Genomic DNA, 26,013 nt, shown 5'->3' with positions numbered 1-26,013 from the left:
AAAATAACAATACATCAGTACGACTAAAGGTGTCTCGCAATAGGTGATCTGGTCGATGGCATTGAAGCTGAGTCTGAAAAGCGTATGTAGTAGTTAGGGTTTTAGCCGAGAGCGCCTCTCAACACCCACAATCAACGCAGTCTCACCACTCCAGCGACTTTCCAGTCAATCGGAATGACCACAATAGATGATAGTCATAGTTCAATATAGTACATACCAAAATCGCAGACCGTAGTCTAAGATTAGTAGTAACCCTTCCGGCCGCCCACACTTAGCGAAGCCCGGCGAACAAACTCCCCACACAAAACTCTCCGCCTGGACGAAGCGCATCATCACTTCAACTTCCCTCATCCAACCACCCACTTCCACCCTCTCACCACCCATCTACCCGTTTCTCTCCAGTCGGTATGTTCTTTCCCTACGTTTGAATCATTCGCCACACATTCTCGCACCGATTTGTCCCTGTTCCGCACAAGCTCCAAATGCGTCCCTCGGCTAACTCTCACCATCGCGGTACAGGCGACACGACACCCCTCCAATCGTCACCATGGATCAGGCAAAGTTGGCTAGAATGCAGGCTAGCGTGCGGATTGGTATGTTCTAGCTCTTTTTCTCCGTCTGCGTCGTTCTGGGCGTCCTGTTGGGGATTCGTGATTGAGGCTCGAAGCTGGTCATGTTCGGTCGACTTCACTGGATCTGCAGGCTTGTCTCTTGATCGTTCCGCCTGTCACCAACTCTTTGCTATCGTTGATTTTGAAACCTCTACTGACTCACTCGCTTTTAAATAGGGTATGTATAATCTGTCTTTGTTGAACCCGTCACTTCCATACCCGACCTCCGGTTACCCGTCCTTCGAGAGAGATTCCCTACCGATTCCGGCATTGCGACCGGCCATTGGAGGTTATCCGTGTGAGATCCAATAATCCAGACTCTTCGATCGGACTATTGCACCACCTTTTTGGACATGCCCTTCCACTCCGATGTCGCCGCCCGCCGTGAAGGAAAAAATATATCGACTAACACTCTTCCCACAGAGGCAAGGGCACTCCCCGCCGCAAGGTCAAGAAGGTCCACAAGACCGCCGGCGCCGACGACAAGAAGCTGCAGACGACCCTGAAGAAGATGAACGTGCAGCCCATCCAGGCCATCGAGGAGGTCAACATGTTCAAGGAGGACGGCAACGTCATCCACTTCGCCGCTCCCAAGGGTGAGTCTTGACTCTTTCCCCACCATCCCAGCCCATATCTAACAATGTGTTACAAAATCTTAGTCCACGCCTCTGTCCCCTCCAACACCTTCGCCCTCTACGGCAACGGCGAGGAGAAGGAGCTCACCGAGCTCGTCCCCGGCATCCTGAACCAGCTCGGCCCCGACAGCCTGGCCTCGCTCCGCAAGCTGGCCGAGAGCTACCAGAACATGCAGAAGGCGCAGGGCGGTGACAAGAAGGATGATGAGGACGAGGATGATATCCCCGATCTGGTTGAGGGCGAGAACTTCGAGAGCAAGGTCGAATAAACGTTCTAACTAGGACTTAACTTAACTACAAAAATTGTCTGGAAATAACGGTGGTTCTACACGCTCAATGAAATGTATCATTTCCGCTTTCAATGTTCGGTTGTTGCTTGCAGGCGCGTAGATGAGCAGATCTTGATTTAGGCTACAGAAGAAGGTAATTCGGACGGCGTCAGATGTCCAGTCAGGACTTTGTTCGTCGGGTCTACCTACTACGTAAGATGACATCGACTATCGTACACGCAACGGATTGTCTGCCCAATTGATCCAACTCCATGCTCAATGGGGGAATACCATAAAAACGATCAGATCTGGGTGGCGGGATAGGGCACAAGGTCAAGACAACGAGTCAAGAGTACAAGTTGTCACGAGAGCGGCCCTCGGGTGGGATTAATGTGATCTCAAGAAAGCCTCTTAAAGGCCTGAGCGGCAGCACTTCATGACTCCTCCTTCAGCCCACAGATATCAGAGCCCAGGATCTTGTCCACCATGTACCAGAAACGCCAGTACGCATTAGACTTGTCGTAATCAAAGGTGCCGTCTTCGCGAAGTTGCGGCCCGTCACCCACAATATCACCGGTGAACCAGCTCAGGATGGGAATCGATCGAAGAACACGCTCGGTGAGTGTTGGCTGGGGTGGGAGAGCTTCAGTCAAGGGGCGGAGCTTCGTGCGACGGACGGTAGGAATGTGTGTCATGAAATCTGACTCTGGTTTCGGCTCCGTGGCGACATGGCGTTGCTGGACTGAGGACGAGATCTGGATGCCAGTCGATGCTCCTGTCACCGTTGCCGTCCCAGACGTCGCAGTTGTCGTGCTCGAGGTCAGGGATTGTTCCTCGTCCCCCTCTGTAAAATCTGCAACGCTTGACAGATTATTCATTGCGAAGGACCGCGGCAGGGTTGACCGATCCTGGTCCTTGCTCGAGAGGAAAGCAGTAGAGTGCGTCGTCGTCAATGTCCGCGGCGCTCTGGTTCGGAGGTTGCTGTTCGTCGAAGAGCCGGCAGGGATTGCAGCATCGTCAGCTGGGCCGTGGCCATGATACAGTTCACAGAAAACAAGGTATCCATCGATCTCCTGTGGCGAGTAGAAGCAGGCGCGGTCCGCGGCAGAGGTCGAATCGAACGTCACTTTGATCCAGTGATACCCGCCATCGTAGCGCTTGGATTTGCGGTTTGCATCGGCCGACAGATTGGCGCGGATCACCACGTCGCCTCCGCTCAAGAGTTGGGTGTAGTGGCTGGCCGAATTGGGGTCACTGCGCGGGTAGTCCTCGCAAATCAGGCCCTGCGAGATGCGCTCGTATTTATCAATCACCTTCCACTCGGAATCTTTGGCCTTGTATCCGTAGAGGAAGCACTCCGTCGCGACTTTTTCGGTTTGTTTCCGGGGGTTGTCGAGGCTGGACGACGAGGTTGACTTGGGCAGGCCCTGTGTCTTCTCCTCCTCTTGTTGCACTGCGAATAAACGACCGAACTCGGCGACGTTGGCATTTTCTCGCTTTGCAGGTGTTCCGGTTCTTGTCCTTGAACGGGCATGGTCATATCGCGCATTTCTTCTCTTGCCGAAAGGTCCTGTCTCTTCTGGCGGCCTCCGGGGATTGCGAGATTCACTGTGGGGGTGTCAGCACGATGTACCGAGAAACTATCAGACTGTCTGAAACTCACTCTTTGTAGACATAACCCCAGGGCAAGAGGTTGCCCTTCTCGTCTCGCGCGCGCTCCTCTGGTGGCACGGAGTGGTATTCCATGGCGACGCAGGGACGCCGCGGGAGGGCTGAAATATACAGAGGCGATTTGGAGAAGCCCAAAAACAGCTCCAAGATGAAAGAGTCCAAGTGCGATAGATTATCGCGGAAATGGCACGTCGTCTCGAGCGGTAAGAGTTGGGACTTGGGAAAGGGAAACGCCAAAAGTTTTGGGCGCCGTAAACATTGGTAGTGATCACGTGATCGACCCATGTATAAGAACAGGAGCAGATCGAAGCAATGCACAATCGGTGGAAAATTAATTAATCCTTTCAATAATCTACACAATTTATCCGTGATCTCAGGCATCGCCGGCGTTATACCAGGTCCAATCGGCACGAAGGATCATAAGGTCTCGGATTCGGGCTTGCCAAGAAGTCGAAACAATATTGAGACTAGGATAAAGTATGACACTGTGCATCGAACAGAGCAGACGAAAGTAGAAAAGAGACATTTTATCATGTGAAAAGTGCGAGATTTTCGATGGTCATTTTAATAGCGCAAAAGATGGAACGCATCGGAGCTGTTCAATCTCATGGTTCGTTTGTTTCCTTTCGAGCTCTATACACTGTTGAATTGCACTCGTTGCATTCTATGAGCCCGTGTCTCACAGCCATAAATTCTAACTATATTGATTCACATTCCTCAATATCGCGACAATCTCGGTTCAATTCGATGGGCTGGCAGCATTTGAAGACTTCGCAGACGCTGGCGACTCACTAGACTGCAGTTCCATCTCAGATTCCGTAGTGCAATGCCGAAGCTTGGTCGGGTTGCAGACATAAAAGCCAATCATGAGAAAGAGCATCAACTGACTGTCAAACACGTAGAGAGGCCACTCATGGGTGAGAAGATAGCGGTGCTGCGATATTGACTGCATAACGTACTCAACAACTCGGTAGATGTTACGCACAAGCACGGCCGTGGACGTTCCATATAGCATGTTGAGATCCGACTTCCAGGAGCTTTGAATGTATATCCGAGTATCCTTAACGTAAACGTTCATTCTTCTGTGAAAAATAATGCAGCAGACGATGAAGAGTAGGAAAAGCAGAATCTGCAGAACCAGGCCGACGATGATAATATAATCGGCAATTTGAACGATAGTCGTGTTATCACTACCCAGTAGGCCAGCAGCATTGCCTTGGATCATGAAACAGGTGAAGTCTCCACCAACGAAGATCTTGGTGGCCCATCGCATGGGAACTGGTGAGAGATTTTCCCCATGAATTGCCCTGACGATCCGAGAATAAACCATATAAAGCGTTGCCGCAAATCCAAGGGGAGGGATGACCAGAAAAATGCTCTGGAAAAGGTATAATATCAAGCTGCCGGTGTTCGGGGTAGCCGCAGCCCGAGTAGCATATCCGATTACCTCGCCTAAAAGAAGAACGAAGAGAATGAAAAGTGTCAGCGATTTCATCCGGATAATCAATAACTGCATATAAGCTCTAGGACGAAGGCTCACATAATCCTCCAAGTATGAGTGGGATTGTAAAAATTGCTCTGGTCTTATATAGCCTCCAGCTGTGGACCGCGGTTGCAATTGCAAAAAGCGCACAAAATATGACGGAAAGGGGAAAATTGGGGACATATTCCCAAAGATATACGCCTTCGTAAGTTTGGATGGCTGGCATGTTTAGGCTGAAATGGGATATGAGGTAGATGAGCAAATACAAATAGGAAAAATTGGCAATGAAGCACGAGGAAGGAGATACGCACGGTATTTATATATTATGCTCGGTGGCCCCCGGGACCTCGTAGGCTGAACTATATCGGCACCATGGCAAGAGAGCCAGTCACCTTACTCTACTATAGTTTGCCTTGCACTGCCTTCGTAATGTGGAATATTCATCATCTAAAGCGTCAAGAAAGACGACTCATTTATCTCACAATATCATCCAAGCTGACTTTTGGACTTTTACGTACTCCATAGGAAAATCCAGCGCTTGAGATACGCGTGTTAGCTAATAAAGACGCCCCACCTTAATGGTTAATAGTGACTTTCTACTGCTTGGCATGTCCGATAGTTACAGTTCTCCCTCTTGCAGTGCCTAATTTTGGAAACACGGCCGTATTATGTAATACGCGTATTCGGCCACAGCCTCAACGTCCAACGAAACAACTGGCAAAAGGCTTCCTTGTGTCATCATAGTTCCTGTGTGTGTGTTCTGCAAATTAATTTGGTTTGGGCACGGAAATGCTGCGTCGCAGACACAAGAAATCAAGAGGCGGTTGCCTTTCATGGTGAGTTCAACAGCACGCTCCCTATGGACTTTTGTCCACTCATCCACGTCTAATTGCTGGCTATCGTAGTAAAGAACGCCATGTCAAGGTATTTTTCAGCTGCCCCAGATGTTTCCTATCGATTATTTCTCGATAGAGAATCCCTGTCCACTTGGCTTACTCGACAAAAGTGCGACGAAGGTCGACCAGTCTGTCTTTTATGTACCATTTCCCATCGTGACTGCAGGTATGCAGCACCATGTCCGCCCAGAAGCCGAACACCATCTGACCCCACCACCATTTCATCACATTCTTCCCTCAACCCTCAAATTCATGATCAGTCTCAAAATTCAAGTCACAACCAATCGGACGATTCTTGGCAAAAGAAGGGCAGAGGCTCAACTATCACAACTCCTCCGCCTACTAGCCACTTCCTCCGCTCCCGTCCAAATGTAAACCCACCTCAGCATCCGCACACAGATATCCAAGACCGACAGGACCAACCGGGCCTCCTGGGGGGTGCGTATGCTGATCTGAACATCAATCATATGGAACTGATTATTCACTTAATGTTGGACAATGACGTATTCTGCCTCGGTCTCGCTGAGATCGACTTTCATCACCATACTGCCACCTCCCTCCTGCTCAAAAAAGGCCTGGAATATCCATACCTTCTCCATGAAATGCTCGCCTTTTCCTCCCTCCACCTAGCCTCTATGCGTCCTGCAAAATCGATTTCTTACCAGCAACAAGCTATGGCACTACAAACCCGTGCCGTCTCCCTCTTCAACTCATATTGGACGGAAATTGATGAGACAAACTGTGTCGGTATTCTTTTGTTCTCCTCCGTCCTTGGCCACCATCTTCTCGCCGACACGATTGCAAATCAAGATATAGGTGCCCTAGACTGCTTTATGGCAAAGTATCTGCATTGTGTTGAGATACACCGAGGTATTCACACCCTCGCTATGTCTGCTTGGCCACAGTTGATGAAATCGGAGCTTGAGCCTATCCTTTCAGCAAGCTCGCGCTTCACATCGCGTTCACCGAGAGGAAGTGACTGCGAGGACATTTCTGGTTTGATTTCCGATTCTCAGGGACTGGGAGACGAAGACAAGGAAGCCTGTCAGCTTGTCATTCGAAATCTGCAAATTGGCTTTGACGCTGTATCGACTGAATTAGGGCAGGGATACCGGCACTACATGATCTACACGTGGTTGATGCTAGCACCATCAAGGTTCATCAGCTTGTTGTCTGCCAAAAAACCGGAAGCACTGATCTTGTTGGCGTTCTATGCTGCTCTGCTGCACCATGGCAGACAGCTGTGGCAAGTTAAAAACGCGGGGATATTCATCTTTCGCATGATCAACGAGTACCTCGACCCGATGTGGCATCATTGGCTTCAATATCCTCGGCGAATCATGTCGCAGGATCTTCATTAGAGCTATGTACGCTCGTCTGCCGGACCCTCAATCAAGTAAGGGACTGTCTGTCTTTTTGTTTTCCTTTTTTGTTTGAAAAGCAGCACAATTCAGATTTCATGCTTGAAACAAGTTAAATGTACAGTGCTCTAGAGTGCTTGCATTGTATATATACATATATAAATCTAATTCGTTTAATCATGGTGCAAGAACGTAATATTTCCAGCCTCTCCATCCAGATCACACACCTCACCAAAATCCCCAACTTCCTCTTTTCGCTGGTGCACATAATCCACAAATTCCTCCAGTGGACATGACTCACCGGGGCCTGATCTGCAAGACGGCAGCGGGACAATTCGATCATTGATATTGACTCGGACATAAGCTTTGGCATCAGTTGATGAACAACTCAATCGCTCGAACGTGATTCGCGCGCCCATAGGCATGACCAACGAGGTCCGCCAAGTACGATCGCGGACAATATGCGTCGTGGGAAGATGAGGTTCGCCATCAAAAGTACCCAACGCCGTGAGCAAGCGAGCAATATCACCGCTGTGCGCACTGAATATACAGTGAGTTCTATGGTTCCGTCTCTAGGTTAGAGGTTCTCACTTACAAACTCAAAAATAGAGTGCCAACTTCAGGCCCGTCACCAAGTAATTCTGTCGTGGCATCCAGCCAGAGCGATCCCATCGCTCTGGCGTACGAATTACCGGGCCCAGCTCGATAAAACTGGCGCAGGTCGCGGGCGTATTCATAACTATCCCAATCTTGTTCCGTAAACACGTCGCACCACGGGCTTGAGCCTCGCACCATAGTCTCGGAACCACACATTTCTTGCATAGCAAACACCTCGTAGTTCGTCAAAACACCGAGACCGGAATTTCCTTCGCCGATCAATCGATTGGCGATTTTCCGGATATAGACACTTTGGAATCTCGCGAGCATGTTTGCTCCATGGTCGTGTCGAGCCTTGTCCTCAAGATACTTGTGGCATGTTTTGCTCGGAGTAAGGGTGTCCCCCCTGCGTTCGAAAGTCTCGGGAATTATCTGTAATTCAGCTTTTCCGGAACTCTCCCAATCCGGTCCAAATAATCCCGAAGCGAAATATCGGGCTGTATCGATCACGCGCTGTGAGCCACTTGCCCACACTCGAGTGGGTTTTCTCGATATAAGGTGTCCGTATCGAGAGCGATACTGAGCACCTGAAGAGACCGCTTCCAAAGTACCTGGGTGCGGGCCGGTGTGGGTTAATTGGCCAAAATCTCGTGATGGGTCATTGGTGAAATAGGTCCAGTTGTTCATAAATGCAAGCGAGCCATTGAGAGGATGACCGGTGTTTTTCACCCGTTCCAAGAACTCGAGATGGCCTTCCAGGTGATGGCGTTAGATCAGACCCGCATTCATGGCAATTATTGAGAAAGTGTTTGACATACCAGTTCCAGCAGACTTTTTTGGGTATCTCTCTGCATGGCGTGACATCTACGTGCTGGTCAGCGAATTTTTCGATCTAAGAGAATAAATCCATGAGACAAGCATACCAGGTGGACCTGATCCACATAGCATCCTTGTGGAGGTGCAATGCTCCATGCCTCCGTGTTTTGGCCCGCCTTATGAATCCCATGGAGGAGATTCCACCCCTTCCCTGAGGCTCTGACTGGGCTCTCTGACGAACTGAATGGTGATGTGTACACCCATGTATTCCAGTTGGCAGCATGTTCCAAAATCAATTTGTAAGTTTCAGATAAGGGGGCGATTGACACCGTCACCGAAATCGCGGGCAAGGACGCGCGATTGTAAAACACGATTGCGAATAATATCGTAAGAAAAGGAAATGCAATCTTCAGCCAGGGCCGACCGAAAGGCACAGATGATGGCTGCATGGTTCAATCAGGCCCTTGAGATGTGCCTTGTGGCATCGAGTTGATAGGAGAAAATGAATATGATGGAGAGGGGAAAAAGACGCCGAGGGGGAATTGGAAGAGAGGGAGAATGTTCTCCACATCCTCTATCGGAGTTAGATAAAGTCTGTCACTCACTAACTTTTAAACCGGTGGTAAAGTGCTTGGCATCCAATTTTGCCCCCTTTGTGCTTTGTATTACTCGCCTCCAAGTTGAAACCTAATAGCTGCGCAGCTATTGGGGTCCGACTTGGTGGCGGGTATACCCAATTTGGCTAGCTACGTAATAAGTAAACATCATTGATAGGCTGCTGGTTGAAAGTTATAGTGGAGAGGCTTGCATATCGGCCCCCTTTCTTCGCTTTCGCTTTGGCCCTCTTATTATGTATGCGACTAGTAGTCTAATTATATATGATCGTTTACGTCTTTCTATTGGCTCTTTGCTTTGCCGATTGGCCTACTGAATATCCCCGTCTGATGCTTCGCCTACACTTTATGTTGGTGTCAGGACGCGCCAACGGCTGTTGGCTATGTATGTAATGATAATTGTGAAGGATTCTGGGTGAAATGCATAATCTTTTGATGTTTCTTTCCCTTACAAAACAAGCGAATTGGTGGCAAATTTAAACCTAACCACCGTTGTCAAAAGTTGACACTACCTCATCTGACCACGACAGCAACAATAAGATAGGAAAAGAAAAGATCAAGAAAATATCAAATGCCCAGGGTCTCATCTAACAGGGGATGACCTGCTACCAAGGGTAAGCAGCACGGCTCTAAACCCAACAGGAAATATATGTAAGCCAATTGTCGCTCTGCTACTCGCGGGTGATCAATAGCAATAATACGCATCACTCGGCGTTCGTATGTTCGGCCACCCGAATTTGCCGTCTATTTGTTTTTAATATCCATGACATGGACTTCCTTATCTTCCCCGCACTCACCATAGTCGACGCAATTAAATCAGGTTTAATCCCCGTTTGAACTGACCTTAACCACGATACTTGAACTGTGGAGAACAGATCAAAATAGTTATCATGGTCAAGGCACCACCTATTATTGACTTTGGGGGTATAGTTTCACTACCGCTTTTCGAGCGCGACTAACATCTATACAGCCTTTTACTCTTCTGACTCGATCGGGAAAAATGTCTTAGTTCAGCAAATTCGCGAAGCGTGCCAGCGCCATGGTTTCTTCCAGATAATCAATCACAGGGTGCCATCAGATCTACAGGAATCAATTCTACAGCAGTCGCGAGACCTATTCAGTCTACCGCTCGACATCAAAGAAAAATATAGCAAGGGTGAGTCTGCTTTTCACTCGTACATCACGGTGGAATAAACTAAATTAAAATTTTACCACCAGACCTCGGCACAGATAATCGAGGGTATGAACGACTCCGCGCCCAAAGGTTCGAGAAACGAGGGCAAGGCGATCTGAAGGAAGGGTTCTATTTTGGAAAAGATTTACCGACAGACCATCCTTCTGTAGTTGCTGGGAAATTCTCTCAAGGTTCTAACAAATATCCTTCCGAGATCCAGGACCATGGCTTGTTCAAAGCGACAATCGACACCTATCATGCCACCTTAACCAGCCTATCGGAGGACATATTGAAAGTTTTGGCACTAACACTAAACCTCGAGCCGAACTGGTTCAAAGAATTCGCTGAAGAGCCGGTGGCAATATTGCGATTGCTACACTATCCACCCCAAAAGCTCGATGCTCCTGCTTTAGAACGAGGTATTATGCCTATCCATCATTTAAAAATTAGAACATGTGCTGATAACGCTGGTTACCAGGAATTGGCGCCCACACTGACTTTGGCGCTATTACTATCCTCCTTCAAGATGACAAGGGAGGTCTTCAGGTTTGGGACCGGGAATCCTCTCAATGGGCCGATGTCAATCCTATTAAAGGGGCACTAGTGGTTAATCTGGGCAACATGATGATGCGCTGGACCAGTGACCGCTATTTGTCGAACTTGCATCGTGTGATTAACAAAAGTGGCGAAGAACGGTACAGTGTGCCGTTTTTCTTTTCGGGGAATCCGGACTTTGTGGTCAAATGTATTCCTAGTTGTGCAGATGGACCACAGGACACCAAGTATCCACCGATTACGGTGGAGGAATGGATGACTGCACGTTATGCTGATACATATGGGGGGACAGAGAAAAGGATGGGAGATTTGTTCAGTGAGGTCGAGAATGCAAATAATTGAGATGCAGAGAACTAGCCTATTCTTACATTGTTCTCATCCTCCCCACTCGTCTCCGTCACTGATCAAACCTCAATGACCGCTTCAGCGGAGAGTGACTACAGTTTAGTTTTATTTCTTAATTCTCTTGCATGCCTGTCTTCCAGAAGACGTTTTAGTGCTCCGCTTTTCGGAAGCATATTTTACCCTTCTGAGCAGAGAATGCTTACTTATTGCTGATAGAACGACGAGTAACGGTCACTTAAGTTCTTTATGTCACAGCTATGAAGACCAACTAAAGATTACGCTAACACGTAATATCACTCAGTATGTTCTTGTATATGCGATTCAAAAATGATACTGCGAGACAGAGTTCGTTTGAAACACCCTGCTAACTGTTGTCGGTCTTGACATTACGTCCGTCTATCCCATAGCCTGGTATGCTGTACTTCTACCCTCATCCTGCATAAGATGCATCTAGTGCCCCACCCCTGCCACCCCAATGTTAGATGATATAGGTTGCATGGTCACATTCTCTAACAATCTACCATGCGAGCATCCTATATATCCATTATCACGCCACTTAAAAAGCCTAGGCGCTCTTGATAACCTCGGCCTCCCGAGCCGTCGCGATAATCGCCGGCGGCTTGGGGATATTCTGGAAGAAGATATAACGCTTGATAAACCAAGGAAGCCACACGGTCAATTCGTGGCGGATGAAGTCCTTTGTTGGGACAGAGAAGACCTCTATGAGAGACATTAATAAAAAGCGATATAGGTTCAGGGGAGCGTCACTTACGATCCAACTCCTCCAGGGTGAGCTGCTTGGTTTCTCTGACAAAGCAGAAAATCATAAACCAAGCGATGAGGTTGAGTCCAGCGTAGAAGCCGACTGTGACTAGGGGTTAGCGAATTTGTGAGCGGGTAATCCAGTAGCGTCCACTTACAAGCACCTGTTGGTGTCATGACGGACTGCATTCGCGGGAATGTCAAGCTAAGGATACCGGCTACATTGAGCTTGTTAGACCATATCGGGGAATACTAAGCTTGGGTTCTCACCAAAAGTGTTATTGATGCAAACCGCCCAAGCCATTCCTTGCTCACGCTGAATGGTGGGGAACACCTCGGCAGAGTATTGGAAGGCAACTGGTCCTTCACCCAGAGAATAGCAGATAGTAAACAGATAGACAAAACTGGTTAAAGAAAGTATATCAGTCATATGTCAGTTGCAAACATCTTTCACGCACGTACAAGACAACTGGTCCGATCTGTGACGATACGCTACCGTAATCTTTCAGAAGAGAGAGACCACCGGCAAGCAGGAAGAGACACATCAGAGGGAAGGTCTTCATAGGAGAAATTTATCAGTGACGTCTCTTTCACAAAACTTGCAGATGACTCACAATCAAAGTCAGGGTTCTTCGGCCCTTAGTGTCGATTATAAACAAAGTAGGGATCGTGAATACGACTTGAACAGCACCGTAGCCAAGAGATGCATATAAGGCCTGGGTGTCTGAGTACCCGACATTCGTGAAGATACTTGAGCTGTAGAAAGAGATAACTACAAGGCGTCAGGGATAGTCACTGACAGGGAAGAGGAAACTTACTGTTGATACCGCACATTTGCTGGGCAAGCATGACAGTCGAGGCACCGTAGTTCGCGCGCCTGATCCTGGGCACGCGGAAGCAGTCCCACATACGGGAGAAATAGCCCGCACCATTAGCCAGCTGAAGTTCCTCTTCGTAGATAATGCACGAATAATAGAAGTCTCTTGCGGCAATGATGGGATGAGCTCGCAAGCGCAACATCGATTTGAAGCCTTGAGCATGTTTGTTGTGTTTCATGAGCCAGCGGGGGGACTCAGGGCAGAACCAGATACCGCACATGAGGATGAAGGATGGAATGAATGCTGAGCCGAATTGAAGGCGCCAAGCGATGCGGCCAACGTCTTTGACGATGATGTTGGCCGCGAAGCCCAGGAAGATACCTGCGCGGCAATTAGCAATGTCTTGGGAACAATGGTGCGGGATAGTTACCGGCCACAACCCAAAGTTGCCAGAACATGACTAGGGCACCTCGGATTCGAGCTGGAGCCATCTCAGATGAGTAGATGGGCACTGTAGCGTTCTTTGCACCAATACCAATACCCATAACAAAACGCGCAGCAAACAATTGTTGCCATGACTGCGCGAAACCGGAACCGATCGGGGTGGCAGTAAGACAGCAAGCAGTGAGGAAAATCTCGCCTCTTCTGCCTAAGTAGTGATTAAGGGGATCGACGATAAAAGCACCACTAAATAAACAGTCAATCACTCCGGCATGAAAAGCGAAGGAATTGGCGCTGCTCATATACTCACATTAGACCGGCGGTCAAGAAAATAATGGCATTGACCACCCCCACGATCCATTCGTCTTTCCCCTTGCCGTCGATGTGGAATTCCTTCGGGAAGGACAAGTTTGCTCCGTTGGCCCCAGTCTGATCCCATCCTTGTGTGGCGGCTCCAACGGCACACAGAGCGATCGAGTACCACAGCATTTTAGGGCCGTGCCATTTATGGTCCCTCTCGTACGCAAGGGCGGCGAGCTCATCTTCATCAAGCTCGGAAATACTGCCGAATAGCTCAGGTTCGCGTGCAACCAGAGCGCCCCGAGCAAAAAGATCAGCGTGCTCTTGCATGCCTTTCGCTGAGGCGAAGGCTCGAGCATCCGCGATGGTTTGCTCCCTGGAGCAACGCTGTAGGAGTAAAGACGGTCAGAACAAATGCACGACACGACCATCGGAGAGTGGCAGAGAAAGCCTGTAGATTGGGATGTTTACCTGCAGAGGATTCTCAACGAGGTTGAGAGCGGTGGACTGGCGTCGCTGGGTAGCCTCAACTAGCTCCACCGTCGCAGCCTGAGTCGCGTCCTGAGTCGCGTCCTCATTGTGAGAAATAACTTCCGGGGATTCTTTTTCGGACATCGTGATTAACAGCCCTGGTAGCTTAGGAAATATCAGAGGTTTTGGAGTTTTGGATAACTAATGTTGATCCACGATCGACCAAGTTTCCTGAAGAGTTCCCCGTGGGGGGGAAACACTGGATACTCCGCCGGATATATACCGACGTCGATGCGCCCCGTGGGGTCCAAAAGTGTAAAAGGAAGGCCAAACAGAGAGCGATCTTAGCTGTATTGAGAAGTTAGTGGCTTGGTGGCTTTTCGAAGGACGGCATAGACCCGGCCTGTAAGCACTAGTTATGACCCTTGGAAGGGACCATAGCACAGCGGGTAGGGTTCCGAACGCCCGAAGTTTGTGCAGTGCTCTAGGGTCCACTCTGTGGTAGTCTAAGCAGATAAAGCGAGAATAAAGTATTTTTCACCAAGACTATTCCGGGGAAAAGAATGTTCTCCACGGCACTGTGGCTTTAACAATCCTGCATGATTTATACAGCTAAAACCCCTCAGAATACTAAACCGGGCATGATACCAATAATGTGGTTGTGTGGTGGTGCATCTTGGTGTATTATTCGGTCCTGGTGGTCCTACTAGAGGCGCTCAAAGCGTATGCAGGAGAAGGAAGGATTGCTTCTACGAGCATTATTAATCTGAGGCTTGCCCCGGTGCCCTGCTCGAGGGCTTTCTGCTGGCCCCTTTCGATCCTGCGACAAATCTGGCTGTTCATTTGTGATATTTGGGACTGCCTGGTGGTTAACTAGTGGGGGAGACTGACTCACGCGAGTCCAGGCTGAGACTAAACGACGTAGCGCGTGACGGCGGGGCTGGCTAACTAGGCTAAACACGGTTAGCTATTTGCTGATGGCGCCAGCCCTGCTTGGCGGGGCACATTAGAGTCCAATCCGGGGCTTTTTGTGCCCCCAGAGTTTTGGCTTGGCCACACTTTTAAGTGGGTGAAACGAAAAGCTGGCCCCCACTGTACGCTTGGCTTCATCCGAATTTGGTGCGTTATTTTCCAACCCTGCGTTTACTTGTTACAGTATCTCTCCATACACATGATGATCGTCGGGTGGCCTAATCTGAGATGCAAGGAGGATATAAGCTCATCGAAGTTCTGCGATCGATCGCACAGACAGACAGTTAGCTGAATAATTATATATAATTCCACTCAATCTCCAGCGGATTTTAGAGCAATAGAAAGAACCGCTGATCAGCTTATGACTAGCCGTAAATTTCATGATCACTTTCCTAATCGGTACACAATTGAACCAAATATTTTCTATCAATATCAGGAAGGGGCCTTAGAGCTCCTTTTCAGCAGGTGAAATGGTCTGGCTTGGCCCCAAAGCAGACCCAGATTTATATCTCCCGCACATTTCCAGGGCCTGTCCTATGCTAGACGTTGTGCGACACTATGCTTCAAGAAGCCAGCAAGTCCTTACAAGTTCTTATGCGTCTGCATATCGAGCTGGACTGGACAGAATCCTCTTGTAAATGTCAGAGTGAAAATATTTATGTTGGCAGTGGCGAGATCTTCCCGGCCAAATAGGCATGGGTCGCGCCCAATCTCACTTCGAGCAGGGTCAGTGCCTTTCTCACTTATCCTCCACGAGGTTGCCACACAGGGAATCTGATTCGAACGAGGTCTCGCACTATCATCATACAAAATAGCTCCGTAACGTCTGAACAATTCTGTCGGCAAATAAAGCCATTCGAGGAAGTTGATGGCGAAGGAACACAGTAGCATTCCTTCGCCATCCTTGGGATCTAAGCGAGATGTCAATTCCTATGCGTGGAAATGATATACTCGCCCCCAGGGGCGTTAAATCCCTTCATTTTGGATCACAGTATTAACATCGATTCTCTTTTATCTTCCCATACTCATCGGTCTGCAAGAACGTCACAGCTAGCCAGAATAATTGATACAATAGACAGTGCGAGGAGCTATAGTGATGGAACTTAGAGTATTCTTGTGCCTTCTAGAACCCAATCCCGGTGGGGCAGCAGGAGCACTAGCCGGGCAACCGGCGCAACGGTTGTGTGATCCGGCCTGGGGGCGAGTATCTTGTTTCAAAAATAATCATGCTGTTCCAACAAACAATCATTGAAAAATGAATTCGATAAATAATACTCCCCACAGCTGGGTTTCTACACACCTAATGAGATGAAGTAGACGCGTTGTCTGTCTGTACACCCATGATGTGCTTTGGCTTTGCGTTCAGATCTTTGGCGTGGCCGAGTATTTTTTGCAGCCAGGTACTTTCTCAAACCGGCGGACATTATCACTCCATCAAAGCACCATTGCCAGAATCGTTTAAAAGGTCAAGACCAGAGGCTAACGTGACCGCAATCACATCGTTAGGATACACTATGTTAGGCGAGCGATTCGAGTTTCCTGGTGGATTGGTCTTTCCGGCGGATCTAGAGCAGGAGCTCTTTGCGAGGAAATGGGCTTTGGTGGCAAAAACGTTGGTTTTAACTACATGGCTAACACCAGAAAAATGCAAATTCTATTATGGGTTTAAAATACTTGGATAATAACGCCTGAGCCGCACAGTCTATCGACGCCGTTAAATAATATCAGGTCACTCGCTTTCTGGAAATACCAAACTTGGAAAATCACCAAGTCCTAACATATTGAAGTCATCAAACCAACTGAGAAGTGATGCGTACGCCACGTTATTTTCCCATATCTGTTGCTGAGAGGTGTCGGTCGTCGCGCTAATCTTGACAGTAGAGGTGATGGCTCCGGCAGGCAGTGCCGGCAAATCCACAGTCCTTCGACTCGATTGGCCAGATCTGTCTTGCACATCAAAATTCCGATACTGGCTGCTTTCCATGGGGGCTTCCTGGTAATGATCTCTCCGAGTTAGATCACTATGAGCAGCGCCGCTTTTATTAGAGTCCAGAAGACTTCTGTTCACGTTGTAAGTGCTGTAAGATCCAGAGCTGCGGTTACTGGTAAGATGGTCTGACTCCTCCATGCATGTTTGCCATTCCTCGTAACCAGATCCGTCGGCATTTGATGAGACAGCGACGGGTGTCGACTGCCATTTGCTTTTGATAGTTGTCATTATAACTCGAAGATTCTGGATTAGTCTGAGACCTTGCTTTGCGTTGCGGGCTCCAGAAGCCAAAAATTCCATAGATCGGATAATCACAGAGATGGCGGAATGGTAGCAAGGATGGCTATCGACGATCTCATTGATGATAATGATGATAGCAGCGGATATACAATTATTGAAATCCGTGTAGGAGTAGCAGGCAAGTCGGTGGCTTTCTGCAAGATACCGTATACAGTCGACCATTCGATATGCTGCGCTGACGCATGCTCGGGACAAGGACTCATCTGCGGGAGAGGAGACCTGCAGCAACGGTTGGGAAGCGGCAGCCCGTACTCCATAGAGGTGCATTTGTATGAGTCTTAATAAGGATGGGCGGCCCATGAAAATAAAAATTTGGTGATAGGACATATGTAAATGAACGGCGCCACGGAAAATCTTGGTTCCGGGATCAAGATTACTGGGCTGTAGTTGTGTTGGGAGATCTGCCATCCAACATAGTAAATCTCTGTTCAGACCAGCGATGGTAGATTCAGCAGCGCTATCTGCCAAACAAACCGACTTTTCGCGTCTTTAGATTAAAACATGAATTAGTTTTGTACTGCAATAATCAAGCAGAAGATATTTGAATACTTTACGGCACGGTTGAAGAGAGACATGAGGCGAATGCTAGCTTGGAGATTTCCGAGATTGTTGTTGCCTCCAAGTAAGTCGAGCGCTTCGCATATATCTGGGAACGGTGTATCGATATCTTCTTCCTTTATTGTTTCTGGTCGGTCCAAGATGATAGAAAGCCGTCTAGGAAATGTCAATATACACACACAGTGGCGGTAAAATGTAAAGCTACCTACCGTTCACTGACGTAAAGCGACCACCAAAGTCGGTTGCGAACTTCAATATCAATAGGATCCAAATCGCCGCCGGATGTCTTTCGGTGTAGCCCAGACGCAATGGCCATTTTCATCGCCATTCCATGGTACACGTACGACAGGTCCGTCGAGTTGGAAGGAAGAAGAAACAATGCCGTAAGGAAGCACACCTGGATTCCCTCCAGCGTGCATTGTGTGATTATATCGGGCAGAAGAAACTTGGCCTTCAAATAGAAGACCATTCCAGGTCCCTGTTTATGCACCGATGTCGGTGGAGTTGTTTGCCGCATATTTGAAGTCTGAAGATGTGCGAATTGGCTGCCCATTGCGAATACCATCAAGGCCAATGCGATCAGACTAGGGTCGGATTCGGAATCTGCGTGTAACCCATCAAGGTATAACCGGTTCAGCCGCTCCTGGAATTGGACTCGGTTCATGAAGTAATAATTCGCTTCTGAATGGCGGAAGAAACATGCAACGAGAAACTCGGCTACATTCGCTGATGGAAATCCTTCCAATGCTTTCTTGACCAAGGTGAGATCCGCGATATTCTCGTGGTCCTACGTACCACCGTTAGAATTGGCGAACCCAGACTAGGGATCCAGTGCGACTCACTGCCGGTTCATCGTCTTCAATTCCGACTCGAGAGTGCACCACAACTGTATCCTGGATCCTGGATAAGAACTTTGTATTTGAAACTTCTCCTTCGTAATCTGTGGTGAGAGTATTAGTGAACCTGCATGTATAGTGACTGCTAATGAAACCCACGGGTCTGATAGGAGCTTCGCACCACCAAGTGAGCAGCCTCATTTGACTGGGCAGACTTTGGTGAGCCAGACGAGTGAAACGTTTCATCTGCCGGCATGAATAGATTTGCATCCCGCGTATAATCGGCATGCACATTCTCATCGTTGGGCCTGTAGAGGTACAGTATATCTATTAGTATGGGGATCCGACAGACGAGTCCTCAAGATGTAGTACTATCTACTGACATTGAAGGCCCAGTGCTATAGGTTCGCTCAAAGAAGACTGGCTCATCAGCAGACGTGCACTCGACTCCTGCTTTCAAGCATCGTAGGCAGGTAGCCGCTCGGCTCTGGGCCGGAATGCATCGGCTTTTGCGGTTTCGACATCTCCAGCACCTGTAACAATGAATTCGGTCATACGCCTGCTTCAAGATAAGATGTAAGAAATAACTGGATGATTGCCTACGCTCGTGCAGCGCGCTTGCGATTCGAGTCCGCGACCCTGGGTCTTACTCGAGCAATTATTTGCCGCCGACCAATATCCATGCCTCGCGTGACTGAGAAAGAAAACAACAACAATCACTGAATGGGTTGAAGGCACGAATGCATTTCGTGTCAAGGTGTCGGCAAATTGCCGATGCCGGGTAGTCGGGACTTTCTTATCTTATTGGGGACGAATTGGTTCAATTGCGGAGAGAAGCGGGGGACCACGCAGCTTGGATCGCTTCGATTGGCGAATTTGTACAATTGGGGAGATAAGCGATCCGAGAACTGCGCCAGGATTTTAGCTAGTGTACCGTTCGCTCCTCATCCGGCCGTCTCCCTGCTGTTACTTAGCCCCAGAAATTCAGCCATATGTAATATCGTGACCACTTAGATCGTCAGATATTGAGAGTCCTGCCTCCAGAGCTGAATTCCCAGCAAGGTTACCGGTTCAACGATCACATTACTTATCATGGCTGACGCTGAGTAAAGCTTGGCTCACTCGAATTCGAAATTGGAGGACTGCTTAGTCATGGCCAGCAAGTGGCACCACTGATGGCTGCTGTACACCAGAGCAGTTTGTACGGGTGAAAAGCAGGCAGTTAGGGTTATTCACGATACGACATCGTCTAAAACTCCAATATCGCATATCGTATCGTCTAACTAGAATCTCGACGATAATTATCGTTAGACGATCTTACTCCTTGAAATCCGAACTGCAAGATCTGGCGTCAAATAATGCTGAAAATGGCGTCGCTGATCCCTGAGCTTCGTGCCATGGCCTGTGCAGGAACTCGTTCTGCAAAGCCCGGTTCCCATCATGGTAAACACGGGCGTAGCTGAGCGTCATCAAGTTATTCTGCTACTTTGGGGACTATTCTTTGTAGTATCTAACAAACATGGAAGTTTAAAAACAGGAATAATTTGCAGACTGAAAAGAAACTAAATTTGTGTTGAATAAAAGACACATTGACAGCAATGAACATTAACCAAGTAACAACTTATTCTCTTCTCATACTTCAGTATATGACCAAAAAGGCGTTGAGAATATCAAGACACACTATCGAAATTGCCTTTGGCTGGCCTGAAAACAAGCGGTCGTTGTTCTGTTATTCCTTTAGGAGGTAGAGCTGTTGGGAGCTCTTTCGTGTTTGAGGGATCAATGAATGGCGATGGCGATGTGCTTGAGCGGCTCTTCTTCGCGCGCGGAGGAGCTTCTCTTGTAGGTGTTGATTTTGGCGAAGACGAGGAAGACGACCTAATTATAGATTGATCTTTGGCCCACTTCTGCCAGCGATTCCGTGCTCTGGAGAAACCAGCAGCTGGCGGCGTAAGACATTTGTGAAGATTTCCTCGGTCATCATAAGGCTGGCTTTTGGCAAACTTCTCCCATGCTTTCATGCTGGCTTTCAGTGTAGGCTCATCCACCCGGAGCCATTCCCTGTGGGTGATACCACAACTGTCGCAGGGCTTTTCAAGTCGATTCTTTTCTTGTCCATATTCAGCATGAATAATTTGCTCAAACCGATGTACATGGGGGATAAAGATGCTGGATATTTCCCTGAACCCAGGATAACACCTCTCATGATATCCGAAGCGGCGGCTGCGGTCTGTAGTATATCCTACTTTGATTCGGTCTTGCGCAATAGGATGTGAGAGAGCATAGAGCCATCCAGGTTTCTGGTCCAGTGTCCCTAATTTCTCGTTGAGCCTCAGGGCAACGATTCGGTTCACATCTTCAGGGCTCAGTCGGTCCTTTGAGAGGGTGGAGTTATGTGTTGGCGACAAACTACCTTGAGAAACTTCATACTCCATGTCATGAGCGTCCTTGTCTCCAGCCACCCTGTCTCGAGCCTCTTCGTCTTGAGCCTTCCCGTCTGGAGCGAGATACCTGTTCATGTCGTTCAGAAATCTTTGCGGGTCCCCCAAGTCCTCTATCCATTGATCCTGAGCTCTGGTCTCATATATGACCTTGGCATGCTTCTGCTTGCAGAGACAGAGTGTCCCGATTTTGTAGAGATCTTTCGTGACAGTCCCACTCAAAGAATGAGTATCATTTTTCAAGGCATCATAGATGTCCTGAAGACGAGCTTTGACTATCTCAATCTCGTGTGATGCAATGCCTTGATCGCAGTCGTCAGAGACACCCTTTTTCACTGCGTAAACGACGCAATCGAAGCCATTGTCACCACCGTACACTCGCTCAATCAAAGAGAATAAGTCGCAGATCTGGTTTTTAGGAGGCATCACTAATGGGCAAGAGACTTCAATAAATGAAAAAGCCTAGAGAGCTGAGGTATAGTCTTATTTAAGTCACCCAAAAGACAGGGATTATCAGGGGCACAATTGAGCCCAAGCCAAGTGAGCAATTTCATAAACGATAAAGTGGACTAGAAATAGGCTGTCCTGTCCCTTTCAGGTTTAAAGGCTGGAAGTTCTGTACTTTCCAAGCGGCTTGGACAAACTGATCGAGCAGGGGCTTTGCGTTAGTCTAATGCAGAAGCAGGGATCCATGGCAGCTTGGGTCGAGGGTGGCATAGGCAAGTTTCAGCTTTTGGGGCCGAGCTGAGATATTGTGTATAGATAAGGAGAGTGGAAGCCACGTGCTGTTGAGAGGCTTTGCCAGGGTGAGATGCATTTGAAAAATGCAGCAAGTGTGCTATGCTGATCGCAGACAAAATGCCACTCCAAATAATTATGAACAATTAGATTGACATTCAATTCCAGTTCAACGCGTACAATATCTCGATGCTGATCTTCCAGGCTAGTGCGGCAAGTGGGCTAAAAATCCCGGGTTCGTAGACATCCTAGCGCAGCACCAAGGCCCCTGGCAACATAGATGCAAGTCTCAGGGGTACGTACCATTCCCAGCCCCAAGAGAGGGGAACCATGACCACGTTGATCAGACCGCGAATTGCTTTTGTCGGAAAGACAGATCCCATGGGTAAAGATGATTGAGCTATGGATAGTCGGAATGAAAGAATTTGGTATTCACCAGTATCTGTTGGGCAAGACTTACCTCAATTTAAGGGCATAAGAGGTCTGAGTTGCAATCTATCTAACTACCCCTATTTTGTAGTACGGGAAACCTGATTGTTAAATTCTCCCTACACTTTGACGGTATGCAGTCAGTTCTAGAATCATTAAGAAATAGTGGTATTTGGCAAAGCGACAAGCGTTGCTGCCCATCAAAACATTGGCCAAAACTACCATTCCCATAGTTCTTGATGTCGACCTCTTGCTAAATTTTTTAGGGAATAGCGCTTATGCGCCTAGACACCAATTCTCCTAGCCCCGTACACTGACTTCCTCTTTGCATTCCACAGGCGATGCCGCCTTATCCGATGCTCAGGTCGTTTCTGGCTAGTCGCTGCCGGCCCAAAAGGAAGGCCTCCCCGAGGAAGTACACAACCTGCTTTAAGATCAATTTGAGTGTCTCTGGTCCATCGTCCACTGAAGTGAACCAGACTGGCTAATATTGGAAAGTAAATGGGGAAATTTGTCCCCATTGGAAAGTAGAAAATTATATCCTTTCAAGGCACTTTGAATAATATAATATAGGGAGAATCTGTCACTCCTATTCAGCAAAGACGTAAAAGAATATTCCAAGGGTGAGGCTGAGGTTACGTGCACAGGCATTCCGCCGTTTCAATAGTACCGAACGTTGTGAAAAAGCTGTACGTCCAACTCCCTGTCCCCCCCTATCTCGTTATTCAACGTCCGGCGTGTGGATTGGGCCACACTACAGTATTACTTCCGGCGGCAAGGTCGGGGCCAGCGCTAAACCCGCTGTGAGAAAAGGGTGGCGGTGGCCCGAATGCGTTAGGTAAATAAACTATTTTACTAATTAGTATTAGGCCACTAACTTAACTTATAGAGATTTCTACTATCATGAGGGGGTTCTTGAACCCTGCAAAATCTCTGGGCCTCATACAGGGGAGAATATCTCAAATATTTAAGAGATGGTTTCTGAATTATGTGTCTTTTGGAGTAGAACCAGAATTCTTTATGTCAAAATCTGGGCGTACGACAGTCCCACATGGACGTGTAATTAACGAAGAAATAAATCTCTGATTCCGATAAATCTGGGAATGCCCGACAATTTAGAGGGCTCACTAACTAGTAAATGACTAATACATAATAGGAAATATTGGTGAGGGGTAAAATCCCTGTATGTGATCTGTAGGAATTCCAATTCTTGACACTTTACAACAAATTCACTTCTATAGATGTGATAGCTATATTCGCTGTCTAGCTCATATCCTACACTTGATTGTTAAATATATTCTACGATCATTGAAATCCGGTACTATTTTAGAACCTAATGCGATCTATGATAATCTACGATCATCATTAAGCTCTCTATCGATCTCATCTCAATTAGCATTTTGTAAACTCCAGATTTTTGCTATTTAGATTTCTCGTAGTCCTCAACGAAGGCAAGAGTAGAATTTGATCTATGATACAGTGAAGCTTGATAAGTGCGATGATATCGTCGAGACTGACTATCATGAACACCTCTACAGGCAGTGAGAGCCAGTTCGGCAGCGAATGTCTCAGCCCCCCCCCCAAAAAATAACAAAACAAAACAATATCCTGAGAAATAGCAACTCGTATCTAATAACCATAGCTTGGACTTACATCGGATGGTGACCACATATCTCCTGATACACTGCAACTACCACCAATGCTGTCCTGAACCTTTTGAGAGACAAATTGTGTGAACTTCCCCGTGTGTCCATCAGGCGATGTATAAACATAGTTCGCGCATGAACAAGGGTCATCAGCATGATAGTACCCCCCGACGCCCTCGCTATTATTGATATCACTCATCACTTGATCAACGCCAGGGATGTAAACCAAGTCCTGAACAACGCAGACAGGTACACCATAAAGACCAGGCTGATTGATAGCCACATTGCTGAACGTACTTTTCGCGGCTGAGATCCCCCCGGTGGCTAAGGTGTCGGTGAAGTTTTGGTCCAGGAATGTGAAGTTGAACCCATGCGTCTCTTGACCCCAGATTGCGGACGACATGATGTCCCATCCAGTGATGTTTGTGCCATTATAGCTTAGTGGTGTCATCCACGACTCTGACGCCGAACCCTCACTGCTGGGTCGGGTGAAGACAGACATGCCGGGCTCCCCATCTGGGCCGAACGTGATGTCACACGCAGCATAATATTTCCAACTGGGGTCATTGGTCCAGTGATCTTCGCAAATCGTCTGGTTGAAGCCCCATGTCTTATTATTATACGGAGTATCATCGCCATATGGTATGAACAAAATATAGGCGTCGTTGTCCTCAAGAGCTTTGGTGATGAACTCGGCGATCATTAGTTCCTGATACCAATTGGTGACACTCGCCCCGAAGCCGTCATCGTTGAAGGCCTGTACAACATCCGAGCTAACCCAAGAGCCGCCTGCGAGAATTTTGCTGATGCCATTTTGGCCCATTTCGTTGGTTTTAAGCAGAACGTCCAAGCCGGTCATCATTTGGCTGAGCTGGTTTGCGGCGCCGACTTGCCAGCCCGAGCTCTGATCAAACTCCGTATCCGTATCTGAGGGGTTTTCCAGCTCGCTGGCTACATTGCCGGTAAGCCCAAACGCATTTGATCCCACGATAGTTCCCGCGACGAGGAAACCCAACCACTCCGCTTCTGGTCCAAGGATTGTTTGGAAAGCAACAACAGCAGCGATGAGGAGCCCGATAACAGAGGAAACAACGCTCATGATCTTGTTCCAGGTCTCTGTTGCTGCAGGCTGCCAGAAGTCTTTGGTGATTGCGGTAATCTCATCGCCTATAGTATCCTTAACATTGGACACTGCCAGATATAATTCGTGGACAAAACTGACGAACTGGACGACGGCAGTAGTCATAATAACTCCTCTGACTTCGTCGTATCCAGCGTTGGTACTGCACTCTGCCTGTATAGGTGGTTCGCATTCGAAAGTACCGGTTATGTCGCATTTTTTGCCGTTCGCGTCCATTGTAGGTTCAAAGTCCGCCTGAGCCTGGTTCACCAAGGTTTGAAAGTTGTTGATATCATTTTTGGCTAAGTACGACTTGACAAACGCGTCCACTTGATAGGCTTCCCATTGCTGAGGGTCAGGATTGAATTTCGTGTTGGTGCAGTTCATTGCAATCGGTAAACCGCATGGCGGTACGCCCACGACGTCTAGAGGGTACGCCTTGTTACCGCCAATTTTTTGACCAGCTGTATCAGCAAGAAGCAGACCCGAAATCATCAGTGAGGGTTGCATGTCGGCCGTGACGTTCATATACCAACTGCCATCCGATCGCTGGATCATCTTCCCACTGTAATCCTGGTTACCGGTAATGCCTGTACATGCACTGCCCTGGCATTGGGCTTTCATGTCGGTTAACTTAGCACTGTCTCCAGTAGAGATGTTCCAAATGGAACCTTCTGTGCCCCAGCCAGTACCTCCGGTCACGATATTGATCCATCCTGTAGGGACAGCCATTTTTGTTTTGTACTCGTAGTTGTCCGATTTGCAGATACTTGGCGGAGCTCCCACCGTGAACTGGGTAGCCAAGCCATAGGTCGGTGTAGCACTTGAGGTTGGGGTAGGAGTAGCTGTAGACAGGAATGAGGACAGTGTTAGTTCCATGGACGGTGTATTGTTTGTTGAGGTCTACCTTTGATTGGTCTTGAGACAGTGTCCTTCTTTTGGTGATGGGGGACAGCGTTTGCTGTAATGACTGCTCTTGGGTCAGAATTTTGTTGGTTTTTGACTGGATGAGAAGTTAAGGTGTACGAACTGTGAATGGCCAGGCCAAGCCAAAAGAGACGGCGCATCTTGTATGAAAGGAGGCAGATTACGGAGAAGAATCGAGAATAACTCGTGTATTTGTGTTGTAACAAGATATAGAACCAACGCATCAGCGCAAGGAAA

The 26,013-nt window shown here is 48.1% G+C and overlaps 11 protein-coding genes across 11 annotated transcripts; 3 read left to right on the top strand and 8 right to left on the bottom strand.

Moving 5' to 3' along the window:
* Window positions 1-547: 547 nt before the first annotated feature.
* On the top strand, window positions 548-1,515 carry N7510_005417 (nascent polypeptide-associated complex subunit family protein; the record flags this gene model as incomplete). Its single annotated transcript, XM_056977343.1, has 3 exons — window positions 548-593; window positions 1,037-1,207; window positions 1,271-1,515. 3 exons carry the CDS (start codon window positions 548-550, stop codon window positions 1,513-1,515), a joined length of 462 nt encoding a protein of 153 aa, XP_056833375.1.
* Window positions 1,516-1,949: 434 nt separating this feature from the next.
* On the bottom strand, window positions 1,950-3,471 carry N7510_005416 (uncharacterized protein; the record flags this gene model as incomplete). The annotated part of the gene is made up of 2 exons (XM_056977342.1): window positions 1,950-3,123; window positions 3,179-3,471. The coding sequence occupies 2 exons, from the start codon at window positions 3,469-3,471 to the stop codon at window positions 1,950-1,952; spliced, it is 1,467 nt and encodes a 488-aa protein (XP_056833374.1).
* A 454-nt stretch (window positions 3,472-3,925) lies between these two features.
* Window positions 3,926-4,681, bottom strand: N7510_005415 (RTA1 domain-containing protein; the record flags this gene model as incomplete). The annotated part of the gene is made up of 1 exon (XM_056977341.1): window positions 3,926-4,681. The coding sequence occupies one exon, from the start codon at window positions 4,679-4,681 to the stop codon at window positions 3,926-3,928; it is 756 nt and encodes a 251-aa protein (XP_056833373.1).
* A 1,351-nt stretch (window positions 4,682-6,032) lies between these two features.
* Window positions 6,033-6,926, top strand: N7510_005414 (uncharacterized protein; the record flags this gene model as incomplete). Its single annotated transcript, XM_056977340.1, has 1 exon — window positions 6,033-6,926. The coding sequence occupies one exon, from the start codon at window positions 6,033-6,035 to the stop codon at window positions 6,924-6,926; it is 894 nt and encodes a 297-aa protein (XP_056833372.1).
* A 173-nt stretch (window positions 6,927-7,099) lies between these two features.
* On the bottom strand, window positions 7,100-8,788 carry N7510_005413 (histidine phosphatase family protein; the record flags this gene model as incomplete). The annotated part of the gene is made up of 4 exons (XM_056977339.1): window positions 7,100-7,466; window positions 7,522-8,275; window positions 8,342-8,387; window positions 8,447-8,788. The coding sequence occupies 4 exons, from the start codon at window positions 8,786-8,788 to the stop codon at window positions 7,100-7,102; spliced, it is 1,509 nt and encodes a 502-aa protein (XP_056833371.1).
* A 1,055-nt stretch (window positions 8,789-9,843) lies between these two features.
* On the top strand, window positions 9,844-11,024 carry N7510_005412 (isopenicillin N synthase family dioxygenase; the record flags this gene model as incomplete). The annotated part of the gene is made up of 4 exons (XM_056977338.1): window positions 9,844-9,877; window positions 9,924-10,109; window positions 10,172-10,546; window positions 10,606-11,024. The coding sequence occupies 4 exons, from the start codon at window positions 9,844-9,846 to the stop codon at window positions 11,022-11,024; spliced, it is 1,014 nt and encodes a 337-aa protein (XP_056833370.1).
* Window positions 11,025-11,592: 568 nt separating this feature from the next.
* Window positions 11,593-13,963, bottom strand: N7510_005411 (MFS transporter; the record flags this gene model as incomplete). Its single annotated transcript, XM_056977337.1, has 10 exons — window positions 11,593-11,747; window positions 11,800-11,892; window positions 11,948-12,007; window positions 12,060-12,193; window positions 12,252-12,346; window positions 12,404-12,561; window positions 12,608-12,988; window positions 13,038-13,294; window positions 13,359-13,735; window positions 13,820-13,963. 10 exons carry the CDS (start codon window positions 13,961-13,963, stop codon window positions 11,593-11,595), a joined length of 1,854 nt encoding a protein of 617 aa, XP_056833369.1.
* A 2,557-nt stretch (window positions 13,964-16,520) lies between these two features.
* N7510_005410 (fungal specific transcription factor domain-containing protein) lies at window positions 16,521-17,489 on the bottom strand (the record flags this gene model as incomplete). Its single annotated transcript, XM_056977336.1, has 1 exon — window positions 16,521-17,489. The coding sequence occupies one exon, from the start codon at window positions 17,487-17,489 to the stop codon at window positions 16,521-16,523; it is 969 nt and encodes a 322-aa protein (XP_056833368.1).
* A 98-nt stretch (window positions 17,490-17,587) lies between these two features.
* N7510_005409 (fungal specific transcription factor domain-containing protein) lies at window positions 17,588-18,731 on the bottom strand (the record flags this gene model as incomplete). Its single annotated transcript, XM_056977335.1, has 4 exons — window positions 17,588-17,795; window positions 17,849-18,426; window positions 18,482-18,579; window positions 18,635-18,731. 4 exons carry the CDS (start codon window positions 18,729-18,731, stop codon window positions 17,588-17,590), a joined length of 981 nt encoding a protein of 326 aa, XP_056833367.1.
* Window positions 18,732-20,145: 1,414 nt separating this feature from the next.
* On the bottom strand, window positions 20,146-21,342 carry N7510_005408 (GIY-YIG nuclease family protein; the record flags this gene model as incomplete). Its single annotated transcript, XM_056977334.1, has 1 exon — window positions 20,146-21,342. The coding sequence occupies one exon, from the start codon at window positions 21,340-21,342 to the stop codon at window positions 20,146-20,148; it is 1,197 nt and encodes a 398-aa protein (XP_056833366.1).
* Window positions 21,343-23,712: 2,370 nt separating this feature from the next.
* Window positions 23,713-25,728, bottom strand: N7510_005407 (uncharacterized protein; the record flags this gene model as incomplete). The annotated part of the gene is made up of 1 exon (XM_056977333.1): window positions 23,713-25,728. The coding sequence occupies one exon, from the start codon at window positions 25,726-25,728 to the stop codon at window positions 23,713-23,715; it is 2,016 nt and encodes a 671-aa protein (XP_056833365.1).
* Window positions 25,729-26,013: the final 285 nt, after the last annotated feature.

This window comes from Penicillium lagena (genome assembly GCF_028827675.1).
Source record: "Penicillium lagena strain IBT 129212 chromosome Unknown utg000003l_segment0_segment0, whole genome shotgun sequence".
NCBI lineage: Eukaryota > Fungi > Ascomycota > Eurotiomycetes > Eurotiales > Aspergillaceae > Penicillium > Penicillium lagena.
This window is presented reverse-complemented; position numbering and strand designations above follow the sequence as displayed.